Source organism: Mustela nigripes, chromosome 7, assembly GCF_022355385.1.
Source record: "Mustela nigripes isolate SB6536 chromosome 7, MUSNIG.SB6536, whole genome shotgun sequence".
NCBI classification, from domain to species: domain Eukaryota; kingdom Metazoa; phylum Chordata; class Mammalia; order Carnivora; family Mustelidae; genus Mustela; species Mustela nigripes.
The window spans coordinates 18,254,070-18,268,444 of NC_081563.1; the positions used below are offsets into that span (position 1 = coordinate 18,254,070).

General features: G+C 39.0%; 1 protein-coding gene across 7 annotated transcripts in view; it reads right to left on the bottom strand.

Annotated features, from left to right (window-relative positions):
* ITSN2 (intersectin 2) overlaps positions 1-14,375 on the bottom strand; it is a 140,491-nt gene that overhangs the window by 77,053 nt on the left and 49,063 nt on the right. For all 7 annotated transcript variants that reach the window (XM_059405234.1, XM_059405233.1, XM_059405240.1 and 4 more), the window contains 8 exons: positions 12,613-12,676; positions 11,944-12,081; positions 11,427-11,512; positions 10,465-10,727; positions 9,272-9,421; positions 6,078-6,218; positions 4,984-5,071; positions 844-983 (listed from right to left, as the gene is read on the bottom strand). In XM_059405234.1, the coding sequence (XP_059261217.1) occupies positions 844-983; positions 4,984-5,071; positions 6,078-6,218; positions 9,272-9,421; positions 10,465-10,727; positions 11,427-11,512; positions 11,944-12,081; positions 12,613-12,676 (1,070 nt within the window). The remainder of the gene's footprint in view (positions 1-843; positions 984-4,983; positions 5,072-6,077; positions 6,219-9,271; positions 9,422-10,464; positions 10,728-11,426; positions 11,513-11,943; positions 12,082-12,612; positions 12,677-14,375) is intronic.

Below are 14,375 nucleotides of genomic sequence, written 5' to 3' on the forward strand. Positions count from 1 at the left end.
AATTTTCTATAAAATATATGCTCATATATAATGTAATATTAACATTATTCACCCAAAATTTCCCCTCCAGAACTGAAGCCACCATGATCTCTTTTCTTTATAATGTTCACTCTATAGGTGGTGGAGTATTACTCTAAATAAGTCAGCAAAAGTCATATGAAGAGATAGAGAGCTGTGACTATTCCCAAATTGGAATGATGTGCCATCAGTCTGGTTTTTACCTTCTAATACTTCTTTCAGAGGTATGGCTTCCATATACAACTAATACTGCACAGAATGGTAAGCATGCAGTAGATGTTTTCGACATCTGCTCTGCCAATGCAGCAAATAATAGATCATGAACTTACTTTTCATGCAAAATTCAGAGTGCCAGATTATGCTTTGGATTTCACTGATTATTGCATTACTTAATAAAGGTTAATTATATTATAACAAAGAAACAAATGAAAGAATTTAGTATGTTATAAAAGCCTCTACCATTACAACTATTTTAAATAATTTTCCGTATCTACCATCTTAGAATTTTGCCCAAGATCATGTTGCCTGAGATCAACTTTCTAAACTGATAAAGGCACTTATTCTTAACAGGTACAGATACCAATAAAAACGATCAAGAACTGGAAACCATGGTAAATGATTGGTTTCATTACTTAACCATGTTTATAGTATCTACAGAGAACATCAAAAGCAATCTTGTAAACCTGGTATAGCTCAAATTATGAGAAAAATTATGCAAATATACTACATATAACAAAAATAGCTTTAGTTACTCATTCCACTAAATCAAAACAAGGACAGTAAGAAGGCAGCTAACTAAAAATGAATATTATGGAAGATAAATACCTTTAGTTGATTGTTAAATGAATCCATTTCGGATAACTTAGATGCAGTTTCTTTTTCAAGAGCGTCTAATTGTTCTTTAAGTCTTTGGCATAATTCTTCCTTTTCCAATGATTTTTTATGAAGCAAATCAATCCCTAAATCTGAAATACAAACATCAGATAGTTTACACTTGGCAGAAATTCTTCTGTTACTACTGGTGATTGACTTTTACTCTCACAATATATCTAAGTCAAACTCCTATGATGCACACCTTAAACTTGCACAGTGGTGTATGCCAATTATATTGTAGTAACACTGGAAAAAAAAGATGTATAAATATAAAATTACTCTATGGTTGTCTACATATTTTTTTAATTATATAAGTTATATAAATTATTTCATAATTTATATAACTATTCCCTTTTGGATTGCCATTAGGTTGTTTCTAATTTCCTACACACTCTCAACAACACTGGATATTATCAACCTTTTTTCATTTTCTCCAATGGGCAAAAAAAGAAACCTTATTGTTATTTTAATTTGTATTTCCTTGATAACAACTGAAATCAAACCAACACCTATTTATAGGCTCACTGGCCACCCTCTTGGATTGCCTCACCCCATCCACTGCTTTTTTTCTTTCTGTTGGGTTGTCTTGATTTCTGATCTACAGCAGCTATAAATTCTTGTTGTACTGTAGTTCCAATGCTGCACTGTTTATCGATGTCTTTCATCATGAAAAAGTTCATTTTTGTATCATTGAATCTGTAAATATTTTCCCTCATAGCTCTAGGGATTACTTGAAGAAATGTTTCTGACAGTGAGATTATAAAAAAGTCTTCCTTTGTTTTTATAACATTTTTTCCAGAGGTATTTTTTTTTATGTTTAACCTCTTAGCTTACCTAGAATTTATTTATGTACATGGATTGAGGTAAAGAGCTTCCCTACCTCCCTTTCAGAGCGTCAACTGTCCTCCAGATCACTTATTTGGAAGCCCATCCTTTCCCCACTGGTGTTAAATGCCAAACTTATCGGACTCTAAATTGTGAGCTATATCTCACAATTTAGAGTACGATAAGGCATATATTTAGTTCCATCATTCTATGTTTCCTTTCTGATCAATAATACGCTACTTTAGGGACTAGAGCTTTCCTAACATGTTTTTTTTTTAATTTTTTAAAATTTAAATTCAACTAATTAACATAAAATGTACTATTTCTTTCAGGGGTCCTAACATGTTTTGATACCTGGTAGAGCTAGTGTGTTCTCCCCACCAATGTCATTCTTTTTCAAGTCTTGCCTCATCTTGCACGTTCTCTTCTAGGTGAATCTGTGAATCATCTTGCCAGGTTTCATTTAAAGAAACCTGAATGGAACTGAATGTACGGGACAAAGTAGTAGAGAATAACATCTTTACAACGTTGAGCTATATCAGCGCTCCGGAGTCAGGAACATAACATGTACCTACTTATCCAGGAATCTTTAATATCTAGCAGTAAAATTTTACAGCTACACATTTCTTTATACATAATAATGAGAATCCTAATGTAAATGAGACCTTTGTTCATGATATTTTCTTATTTTAAAAATTTTATTTATTTATTTGATGGAGAGAGATCCCACGTAGGCAGAGAGGCAGGCAGAGAGACAGGAGAAAGCAGGCTTCCCACTGAGCAGGAAGCCTGATGCGGGGCTGATCCCATGACCCTGGGATCATGACCCAAGCCGAAGGCAGAGGCTTTAACCCACTGAGCCACCCAGGTGCCCCTGTTCATGATATTTTCTAAGTGCTTTTGATATACAGTAAAAGTTGCTGGGTTTTACATTCTTTTTACCCAGACACCTTGCTAAATTAAATTCTCTTATAATTATCTTGTAGCTTTCCAGTATTTCAACAAATATTTTCTCAAGAAATTATACCTCCACTATGTGCAAGGCACTGTACTAGGTTCAATAGCAGGGGAAAAAGAAGGACAAGGCATGGGTCCTAGCCTCAAGTAGTTCAGAGTCTATTTCAGTTGGGAGACAAGCACTGTGGAAAAAATCAGTTAATTTACACACCTAGTACTCTTCAAAATAAGCATCACGAAGAATGGATGTTTCAACACTAGATTTGAATAGATCATATCTATGAGCAAACTGAAAATCCAGAGAGGCAATGTGGTAGTACAATGGGCTTCAGACTGAAACAAGAATTTGAGAACGACTTATTGTACCACCTTGGGCAACCACTTAATCTCTCTGAGCCTCAGCTTTGCTGAGCTACACAAGGGGAATAACAATACCTACTTCACCGGGCTGTTGTAAAAATTAAAAGACACAGTGCATGAAAACTGCCCAGCATGGTGCTTGGCCACGGTTGGTGATCTTCAGCGGCAACAGGGATGCCGAGAGGAATCTAAGGGATACAGGGTGCTTTGAAAACTGCCAACAAAAGCTTCCAATTTTGAACCAATAACTGTAATAACAGGTGGATCGCATTCTGTAAGAAAGACTAGCTCTACCAGGTCCCCAATAAGACACAGTCCACATTCCATTCACAGTCCAAATACTGCAACAACGAGAGTGATGCTATGCTCTCTGTGACTGCACGGATCAGGAGGGCTGCTCATCCAGCCTCTGGAATGTCTGTGGAGGGGTGAGGTAGGGGCTGATATGCTTCGAACAGCCAAGAAGACAATTACGTGCAAGGAAGATGGTCTGAGAAGAGACGTGGACAGACCGTTTCAGTGGAAGGTGGGAGACACAGCAGGAGCAGTTCACAAAAGTAAAATTCTCTATGCCTGGTATTTCTTCCAAGTGAAGGGCCCTTCACTAGGATACCATTCCCAACTTCTTCCCACCCCTTCAGTAACTGGTGGGCTCACGATTAAGGACTTGGGCATACACAGCCTAGGCCCTTCCAGTCCCTCGTGTTCTTGAGACTGAACTGCCCACAGGAAACCTGTTCTACTTTGCAGTACACCCAGTTTTTTACAGGGGTGACTGTCCCACTCACAGGTAAGCCAGGCTGTCCAATACCAGCTTTACCAAAAATGAGGCAATATTTTTGGTCTCTCATATGTCTTGCTCCTTTGCCTTATTTCTCTATTCGTTCAGAACTTGGGCAAAGATGAGGGATGTTGTTAACTGGACTTCCTAAAGAGCCAAAAGTATAAGAAAAGAGCCCCGGAATGGAAAGACTGACAGATACTCAAAGGGAGACATTTATAATACTTCAGTCAGTTCTAACATGGTATTTGCAGATTCACTTTTCTTTAAGTAAACCTTTCTTCTATTATGTTGTTACTGGCATGCTATCCAACATAGAGATCTTTTTTTCAGTATCCTGGTTGGACAATGGGCCAAGAAAAATGTGACATTCCACAAATTGCCTTGGACTATTTTGCTCCAAAGGTGTCAGAGGGCCAAGCCAGTAAAAGTCTTTATATGAATCAGATAGGTGATATGAAAGGTCTGGGAAGAGCGTTCCATTCTGCTTAGGTCTAATACTGCTGTACACGATCACCTAGAATTTCACAGGCTTGGTCCCATGGTAGAATTTCCTGAAATTCTTTCCATTAGTGTAGGATTTTGCCAGAATGTACATACAGTCTTGTGTTAGAGCCAAACCTATATCTTATTTAACTATAGTCTAACATTTTATTTGACTGATACTTGAAACACATGTTATGAAGATAGGAAGGCATACCACAATGACTAGTTATTTCATTCTTATTTATTTATAAGGGTTTTTTTCTCACCATAGCACATACCCTCCCTAATGTCCATCACCCAGCCACCCCATCTCTCCCACCTCCCTCCCCTCCAGTAGCCCTCAGTTTATTTCCTGAGATTGAGTCTCTCATGATTTGTCTTTCCCTCTGGTTTCATCTTGTTTCATTTTTCCCTCCCTTCCCCTATGATCCTCTATCTTGTTTTTCAAATTCCTCATATCAGTGAGATCATAAGTTAATTGTCTTTCTCCGATGGACTTATTTACTTTTTATTGCTAAAGATGCTCTAACATCTGTGATTTTTTTTTCACATTATTTTGAAATTTTTAACTACAGACAAGAAATGCTATGTATAACAGAATAATGTTATTTTAACAAGTAACAGAGTATGACTGGTATGGTCATTCAAAAATGAAAGAGGTAAAACAAACCTTAGAGACTTACCAGGTGTGTTACCGAGTTGCATGTTCTTAATTCTTTCATTTAGTAATTGCTTCTCAGGTACCAAATAGATAAGCTTATTTTGATAATCCTTATTAAAAAAAAAGTAGTACCTGATTAAAATTCTGTCATGTTGTCTGAGCATTTTTTGAAGACTTAAAAACATGATTTAATCACTCTTAAAACTTAGTATAGGAATAGTGTGTAGCTGTAAACCACCTACAATTCACAAATAAATTAAAATGGAATTACGCATGATTTAAAATACAAATATTTAAACATACATCCATTTATGAATGATTGGCTGGAGCAAAGGTGGTGAGGAAAATCTTTGGTAATGGCGTGTGTCTGGAAGTCTTACAATCTGCCGCGCACTGACGGATCTCCGCTAGCACAAGGGGGGAGGTGCCTTTGCCGTCTGCACCAAACCATATTTGTAAGCAGGTCATGACACCCCAGAATGAATATCGAAGAGAAATTAGAGACTTAGGAATTAGGGAAGCAGGTTTAAATCAGACAGTAAATGTTATCTGGCCTCTGTCTGTCCAGCTGTGACACAGTAAGAATACTTCGTTAATTAATTGCTAGTCCATATGGAAGCACAAATTTGGTTAAGAGGACTCTAAAGATGCAGAATGCTCCCGGGGTCCTTATTCTCAACCACGATAACTGAGCTAGACCTTACTGCACAGGTAAAGAAGATGACAAGGTCCCTGAGGGACACACATTTAACACTCTTCACCGCAACTGTGAAAGAATAACATTAAGTCAAAATTTCCTAAAAGTAGTAGCAATAAACTTAAGTTTAATGTAAAGGTATATCTACATATTTATTAAAGACTTAAAAGTCAAAGTGAAAGGCATCCATTTATGTACAAATATTAAGCAGAATTTAACCAGATGTCTAGTAGAGCTTTAGAGGGCATATGAGCGTCCCGATATTATATAAAAGATGGTGTATACATTTACATCCTTCTAGGAATGAAGTCTATCAGAGACCCAGAGGGGTTCATCACCCCAAAATGAAAACTATGCTATTAGGAAGAATTATTAACAACTGCTCACATTTATGCACAATTCAGCAGCAAGGGACTAACCTGAAGTTCTTGTTGGAGTTGCTTGATTTCCATGATTTCCAGGTCACATTGCTTATCTAGAACTTCTATCTCAGTCTTTTGAGTTTGTTTTCGGAGTCGGACATCTTGAAGTCTGCCTGAGATCTGCTGATGTTTGCCATTCTATAGGAAGAGCATATAAACATACAGTGACTTAAAACACTAATAGAAAAAGCTCCTATCAGAAGAATTATATTCTCATTTAAACTTTTAAATGTCAGTTATCATTTATACTCAGTCTAGATAAATATCTAAAACTAAGTGGTGGAGGGCACCTGGCTGGCTTAGTCAGTAGAGCATATGACTTTTAATCTGGAGGTGGTGCATCTGAGCCCCACATTAGGCATGGAGCCTACCTAAAAATAAGTAAATACAACTAAGTGGAATGTGTTCTAAGGTTGTATCTGTTAACTCCGGATAGAGTTATTATTAGCAGGAAATATACCATTCTCAGAGGGTAAGAGCCCAGATGCTAATATGACCAAGCACAAACATAGCACGCTGAATTTTTTCTGATTCCAGCAGTGAGGCATTAATTTATAATATTAAAATAGAGGTAGTCTCAAAGGATAACGAAGAGAGATAAACATCTACATGCGACTTTTGGCACTGTCTCCTTGAAGCTTCTGAAATTTCTACTCTCCACATTGCCATCTAATTTCCTCTAATTAAACAGGGTCCAGGAGGGCCTTTTGGGCCACAATTCTCTCCTCCTACACTAAATATTCCTTTCTTCTTCTCTGAGAAGTAGGGAGGAAAAAAAGAACCCAAACTAGCAGAGATTCTTTTTTTTTTTTTCTTTAAGATTTATTTATCTGACACACAGAGAGACAGTGAGCGAGGAAACAAGAGGTAGAGGGAGTGCGAGAGGGAGAAGCAGGCCTCCTGTCAAGCAGGGAGCCTGATGTGGGGCTCCATCTTAGGACCCCAGGATGATGACCTGAGCTGAAGGCAGACGCTTAACGACTGAGCCACCCAGGTGCCCCCCAAACTAGCAGAGATTCTTAATGGAGACTAAGGAGAAGGGTGAGGTGTTATGGGCTGAAGTGTATCTCCCCAAAATTTGTATGTTGAAGTCTTAATCTCCAGGACCCCAGAGTGTGACTGTTATTTGGAAACAGGGTCTTTAAAGAGATCATAAGTTTAAATAAGGTCATATGGATGGGCCCTAATATAACCTGACTTATGACATGAGAAAATCTGGACACAAAACAGACACTAGAGATGCACAGGCAAGGAGGGGCCATGTAAGGAAAATAGCAAGGAGGCAGCCATCTATCTGCAAGCCAAGGAGAGAGGTCTCAGAAGTAACCAAACCTGGGACGCCTGGGTGGCTCAGTAGGTTAAGCAGCTGCCTTCGGCTCAGGTCATGATCCCAGCGTCCTGGGATCAAGTCCCACATCGGGCTCCTTGCTCCGCAGGGAGCCTGCTTCTCCCTCTGACTCTGCCTTCCACTCTATCTGCCTGTGCTCGCTCTCACTCTCTCTTACAAATAAATAAATAAAATCTTTAAAAAAAAAAGAAGTAACCAAACCTGCTGACATCCTGATCTTGGGACTCCAGACCTGTGAGAAAATTAATTTCTTTTGTTTAAGCCCCCTAGTCTGTGTTATTTCATTATGGTAGCCCTAGTTAATACAGCAAGGTGAGGAGGAGAAATGAAGCTTAAAAATCACTGATAATTAAAGTTTTTACTGAAAAGTTAGTTTTATATTTGAGAAACACACATGCTAAAAGGAATATGCAATGTCTACCCTAGCGTTCATGTTCCTATCTTCAGCAGGTACAGGCTCTGGACCTTCCAGATTCTTTACATTAATCTATGTTACTGCTTGGTATGCAATCCAGGTTCTTGGGGGAAAAACAATCAATCATAAGGTTCCTTTTTATAATTTTAAGGAAAAACATAGTTAAAATAATCATTCAGACAGAAAACCAAATAGCTACACAAAGAAGTTAAGGATTTTTAGGCCTATTTTGTAGTACTGTGGCATCAATAATAATTGTGATATGCTTTCTTATCCATTTGAAGGCATAAGATAGCACCTTTATAACCACAAATGCGATTTTTAAAAATTGTAATTTCAAGTCAGAAACCAAATAAAATGTTAGAATCCAATTAAAAAAGGTCTAAGCTTGAATCTATAACATGGCTACCCGTGTATTTTTTTTCAAAATCCTATTACACTATTAGGTCAGGCTTTTAGAATCTAGGGTTAAACCTACACCCTTTCTATCTTCTCACCATGCATTTGAAGCAAAGCGATTTATTTTTTTATTTATTTGCAACAAAGCCTTTTAAACAACTTGTCTCTCTGACATCTGAAGTGTAAAATCTGGTAAGCATACTGGCCAATATTAGCTAAAAACCACAGTCCGGCAGAACTGGAAGAAGTCCTAAGAGGTCGTCTAGATCAGGAGCTTCAAATCATTTTTTCTTTTTAGCAGAATCCTTTTTTCCAAGCAAATCCAGATAAAACTCCAAGAAAAGCAAAGCAAGTAACTGTGGAGCTTGTGTGTTGCGAGTCATGCAAAGTGCTAGGGAGAAGGGAGCACTGCCCTGCTGCCTTGGTTTCCCCCCTCCCACTGCTGGTCACCCCTCTGCAGACCACTTCTAGACATCAACTTCAAAACTGAAAATTACTAAACTAAAAAAAAATTTTTTTTACTAAACTGACACAACTCTATCTTTTACAGACGGGCAAAGCAACACACAGAGAAGGGATGCCTTGCCCAGGAATACATAGTTTGGCAGCTTCGGCACTGAGACCACAACGTAACTCTCAGCACTCTGAGTCACTGTTCTGGTAAACTATATTGTCCAGACTGTTAAGAAGCACACATGAAAACATGACTATTCAATCCCATGAAAACATAATGTATTCATGAGGTAGGTTTAAAAAGCAATGACAGGGGCGCCTGGGTGGCTCAGTCCGTTAAATGTCTGCATTCAGTTCAGGTTATGATCCCAGAGTCCTGGGACTAAGCCAGCAAGGAGTCTCCTCACCCCCCCACCCCCCCACCCCTGCTCCCCACTCCCTGCTTGTGGCTGCTCTTTCTCTCTCTCTCACATAAGTAAATAAAATCTTAAGGGGAAAAAAAAAAAAAAAGAACAGTATTTTCAACAGGTAACTTTAGCATCATTCACAGCAATTTCACTCAAACCTCAGGCATACCAGTGCTTCCAACTCGAGATGAAGACTCTTCTTTTTAGAGTTTAACCTGACAATTTCTTCCTGTTCTCTATTCCTTTGATTGAGAAGCTCCTGTCGACGAATCCTCTCCCATTCTAAACGACGTTGTCTTTCCAGTTCCTGTTTTGCTGCCTGAAAATAATGAATTTTTTTTAAAAGATTTTATTTATTCATTTGACAGAGATCACAAGCAGGCAGAGAGAGAGAGGAGGAAGCCCTGTAGAGCAGAGAGCCAGATGCAGGGCTCCATCCCAGAACCCTGGGATCATGACCTGAGCTGAAGGCAGAGGCTTTAACCCACTGAGCCACCCAGGCACCCCAATGAATTAATTTTTAAATTAACAATTTTGCCTCATTCAAAAAGTGATGGGAGGACAGAGAGGGGAGGCAGTGTTTGGCATTTAGTGAGCTTCAGTGCCTAAGTTAGGAAACTGGGCAAACCCAGTTTTAGCAGTTGGCCTAACCTATGGACTTCCACAAAAGTAACATCACCCATCAGACTTTTTGACTGTTTCATGGAACCATCTTTTTCTTTGTAGTTACTTTTTTCTTAAATAAAAAGACAATCTCAGAAATAGAAGTGTTAATAAGAATAATCATACCTTTATTCTGGTATCAGGGAAGAAAAACCCTTCTCCTGACTTTACTTCAGTGTCATTGTGATTTCTGTGCTCCATCCCAAGCCCCTTAAAACAAAGCCAGTCCTCCTAGGGATACCACACAGCAGTATTTATCCCAAGGACCTGTGCAAGCCCACCCTTGTGCTCCTCCTCCGGACTCCCCAGTCTCAGCTTTCTGCGGCTCCAATTCCGCGGCCTCTTACTCTGGATCCCAAGCTTACTTTTGTTCATGCCCTGCCTGGACGGACTCCTTCCTCTGGCTCACTAACCTCAGCTCCTCACTCAACTCAGCTCTGCCATCAGTCCTCCTCTGAATGACTTATCACCTGCAGACAGGCGTCCTCCACCAGGTACTGGCCCTGAAAACCCTTCACAAGCAAGGGCCCTCTTCCCCTCCGCAAGGGAAGGCAGGCTCAGAGATGGAGATGATAAGTAAGAATGAATGATGCAGAGAAAATAAGACACAACAAAAATACCCATTTTTAAATCAAATGGAATAAAGTCACTTATTAAATATAATCATTTTCTGAGGAAACAAAATAAGTTAAAAACAACCTCTCGTCTTTCTATCTCTTTTCTCCTTTCTTCCTCCCGCTGTCTTTCCAGCTCCCTCTGCTTCTCCAAGCGTTTTTCTAATTCAAGTTGCTTCTTCCATTCTTGCTCCTGCAATTCTCTCTGTTTGCGCTCCCACTCTTCCTTTTCTTTCTGGGCCTTCCGTTCTGCCTCCCTCTGCTGCTGCTCCATCAGCGCTTGGCGTCGCTTCTCCAGCTCCACGTTTCCTCGCTCGTAGTTGGCCTTCCGCTTGTCCTCAAAAGTAACTAAATAAAACATGTTGTAAGGACTCTCACATGAACAGCCCAAGAACGTGGACTCCAGTTTCAACACCCTCATGCCTCGTGATCATTTGAGTGCTGTTACTCCGTGGACACTTCCCCTAAGGATAGTTTTAACTCAAATGTAAATAGTAAAGTATTTACTTTTGTCTAAGAGGATTCATTTTTGGAAAACAAATTTCTAAGTTTGAATCCATCTGAGAGAAATAATTTTACTATTCCTGCCAATAAAAATGCTAACTGTTTTCTCAGTATTTTCTTCGGATAAATAAAGTTATACGGCTATATACTTATTTTATTTGATATAGTTCATTAACTTTTTAATACTTTAAAATATATACATATGTACTTTTTCAACCAATATTTAAACTTTTCTTTACAGCTGAAGATTTCATCACAAAGCTTGCTGTAGTGATTTTTCCTAAAGTGGGAGGAGCATTTTAACCAGGATGTCTAAGACAAAGACTCTTGCCAAACACATACACTGTCTCTTCTTCCTAAATATACTTCTCACTTTTTACTATCTTCAGTTTATTGATGTCAGAATCTAACCCTTTTGGTGAATAGTTTTCTCTTATAGCATATAAAATATTAAGAATGTAACATACTAAATACTTGTTTACAACTCAAGGTAAAATTTAAGAGAACCCACTGTAAACATACAACTTAGACATTCAATGTTACCTGGTAATTTTTTCTGAGGTTCCTCTTCTTGAATTTTCTGATATGAAGGCAGAGTTCCATTAATAGAATCAATTTGCTTTCCTCCCCTAAGAAAAGAAGACAACAAATGAATTTAGCACCAAACAATCTGGACATTTCTAGACTGTATATACAGCTGTACTACCAATAACTAGAGCCATTGAATATTTAGAATGCAGTATTAAAGACACTTAGAGTGCAATATGGTCTAAAGTTATGATGTATGGAAGGATATGGACTGTCTAGCCAGAGAGGCTTGGATTCACATCATGGTTTAGCTGACTGCTGTCCGTGAGCAATTGTGTTCTTAATCTGTAGCTGCCAGTTTCCTTATCTATAACACGGTGGAAACACACCTATTTCTACTCCTTGCTGGTGTAACTCATTAAATACCAAAATCAAATGTCAGTGTCAATGTTTAACTTCAGGAGATCGCAACGTAATCATCATGTCTACCCAAAAATCAAAACCATGCCTCTTCACCTCAAGAGGCGCCCACCTGAAAGACGGAGGGACAAGCTCAGGAGGCAACGTCAGTGGTAATGGTTGTCCCGCTTTGGCCATGTCAGTGAGGTGCATCGCAAGGATGAACTCTTCAGCTCTCAGCTGTCCGTCACCATCAATGTCAGCCAGGGTCCTAAAGAAAATGTGAACATTCACAGCTATAAACAGTCTACTTAGAGTGAAGTATTTTCAAAAGAGTTCAATATTTAATTTCAAAATAATAATAATTACAATAAACAGCTGGGTTAACATACTTTAGGGAAATATAAATATACATGGAAAAGTGAGCTTATTTTTACCGTTCACTGTTCTATCACAAAGGGAGGGGAGAAAAAGAAACATTCCTTCTGAAAAGGTGGCTTGTCTCATTTCATGGATAATTCACCTATCAAATCACATTTAGCTCTAAATTAAAAATGAGACATTCTCTAATTCTCCACAGATGCCATTATGAAAAGACAAACCAGTTTTACTTGCAAAATAATTAAATGCTACATTGCCAAAAAATAACAATTTGTACAATTTTATTGGCTTTTAGGGTTGCATTAGGCTTTGAATGGCTGCTTTTATGGAACATCTTTGAGTCATAAACTTTGACAGAAACAGTATTTTTCCTACAACAGAGGATGTATAGTTAAAAATCACGATCAATGGACAAACTCACCAAATAGTAGCTAGCTGAGTTTGGGAAAGATTTGACTGAAGAAGAGCATTTCTAGCTTGAAAACCTGATTGAGTGGGAAAAACCAGAAAAAAGAAAGAAAATTCTTTAGTCTCTTCAAAGTCATGTAAACTGAAATGACTGTATTCCATAAAATAATACTGCTGCTATCCTGGAAACTTTTGACATCAAAAAGGTTTTTACTATATGCCAGCTGCTGAGCACTGGGGAGTAATCAAAACACAGTAATCAAAACCCTTGCCCTCAAGGAATTTAAAATCAAGAATTAGTAACTCAAGTGTTCCCCCATGTCCTTTCAGAAAATAACAAGCACACACCACTGACCAACACAAGGGTCCTAGTGCTGGCACAGAAAGTGCTGGAGGCTGAGCTCTCAGGTCTCCTCATGCTCCCTGTGCACCTCTAAGCACTGCTTTCTTAGCATCTTCAGACTTTCTCATCTCTCTCTAATCTTTCCTCTCTCTCTACTTTCTCTTTTCCAAGTGACCTGTAAATGCTGGGATTCCCCAAGGCTCTGTTCTGGGCACTCTGTTCTCTCTGTGTGTTCACATTCATTTTTGTGACTTTAAATAGCACCTAGATAATTTGCAAATGTACATCCCAGCCTAAACCTCTGCTTTAGGTTTAGATTTCTATATCCAACTGAAAAACCTGCTGAAGTATTTTACAGGCATCTCAAACCAAATGCATACCAAATGACTCTCTCAATCCCCATTCACAGCCCTTTTCACCCAATTTACCTTCAGCCTTCCCCTTGCTCTGGGTGGCATCACTGTCCTGCCAGGGTCTCAAGCCAGAAAGCAGAAAGTCACCCTTGATCCCTCCCTCATGTACACCCATATCCAACATCAAGTTCTAAAATCTGACATCACTGCCTGTCTGGGTCCTCACCCTGAAAGTCCCAATTTAATGCCACCTTCTCAGAAATGTCTTCTCTGTCTGCCCTATGATCTAATATACTTCTTGTTTGTTTCTTTCATAACTCATATCACAATCTGTAATGTAATATTTATCTTCCTGTTTAGCTATTTATTGTCTGTTTCTGCTAAGTCCTATGGACAAAAACCTTGACTGCCTTATTCACTAACGATTGTACCCAGTGCCAGGTCCATAAATGCTCAATAAATATTTGCTAAAGTGATGAAAAGAATTGTAATCCGAAGTTCTCTAAGGTGCAATGGGGACTTATGGGATAGAGTCCGAGAGTAATAACAGCATTCACTGATTGCTTATGATCTGTAACAAACTGTTTCAACTTCTTTTCTCTCCCTCAGTCATCAAAAATATGTTTCTGTAACAGGCTTCCTGCCCTGCATTTTCATGTCAGGATGATGGCCACACAGAAATCCCAGAAATCCATTCAGGTCTCATTCACAGGAGTATTCACTCCTGATGGCCAAGTGTGAGGCTTTCTGACCATGGATAAAATGACATGGCTTCTCCAGGGCAGGTCTCCTAGTCAGTAACGCAGGTGTTGCACCTCCCACTCCCAGGTGACGACTGAGCCATGAGTACTGGGAGTCAGCCTCTACTCAGGGTTCAGCCTGAGCTGAGAACCATCCAAACAACTGCACAGAAAACAGTACATCCACCAACTCTTCCTCAGCTCCCACTGCAGAGCCAGCCTGAATGCTGCTAACCCACTGTTTCACTGAGCTTTGAACATGAGCTATATATACCATACGGAACAGACATAAATACACCATAAATTATAACATGCAACTGGACATTTATATTATGTAACT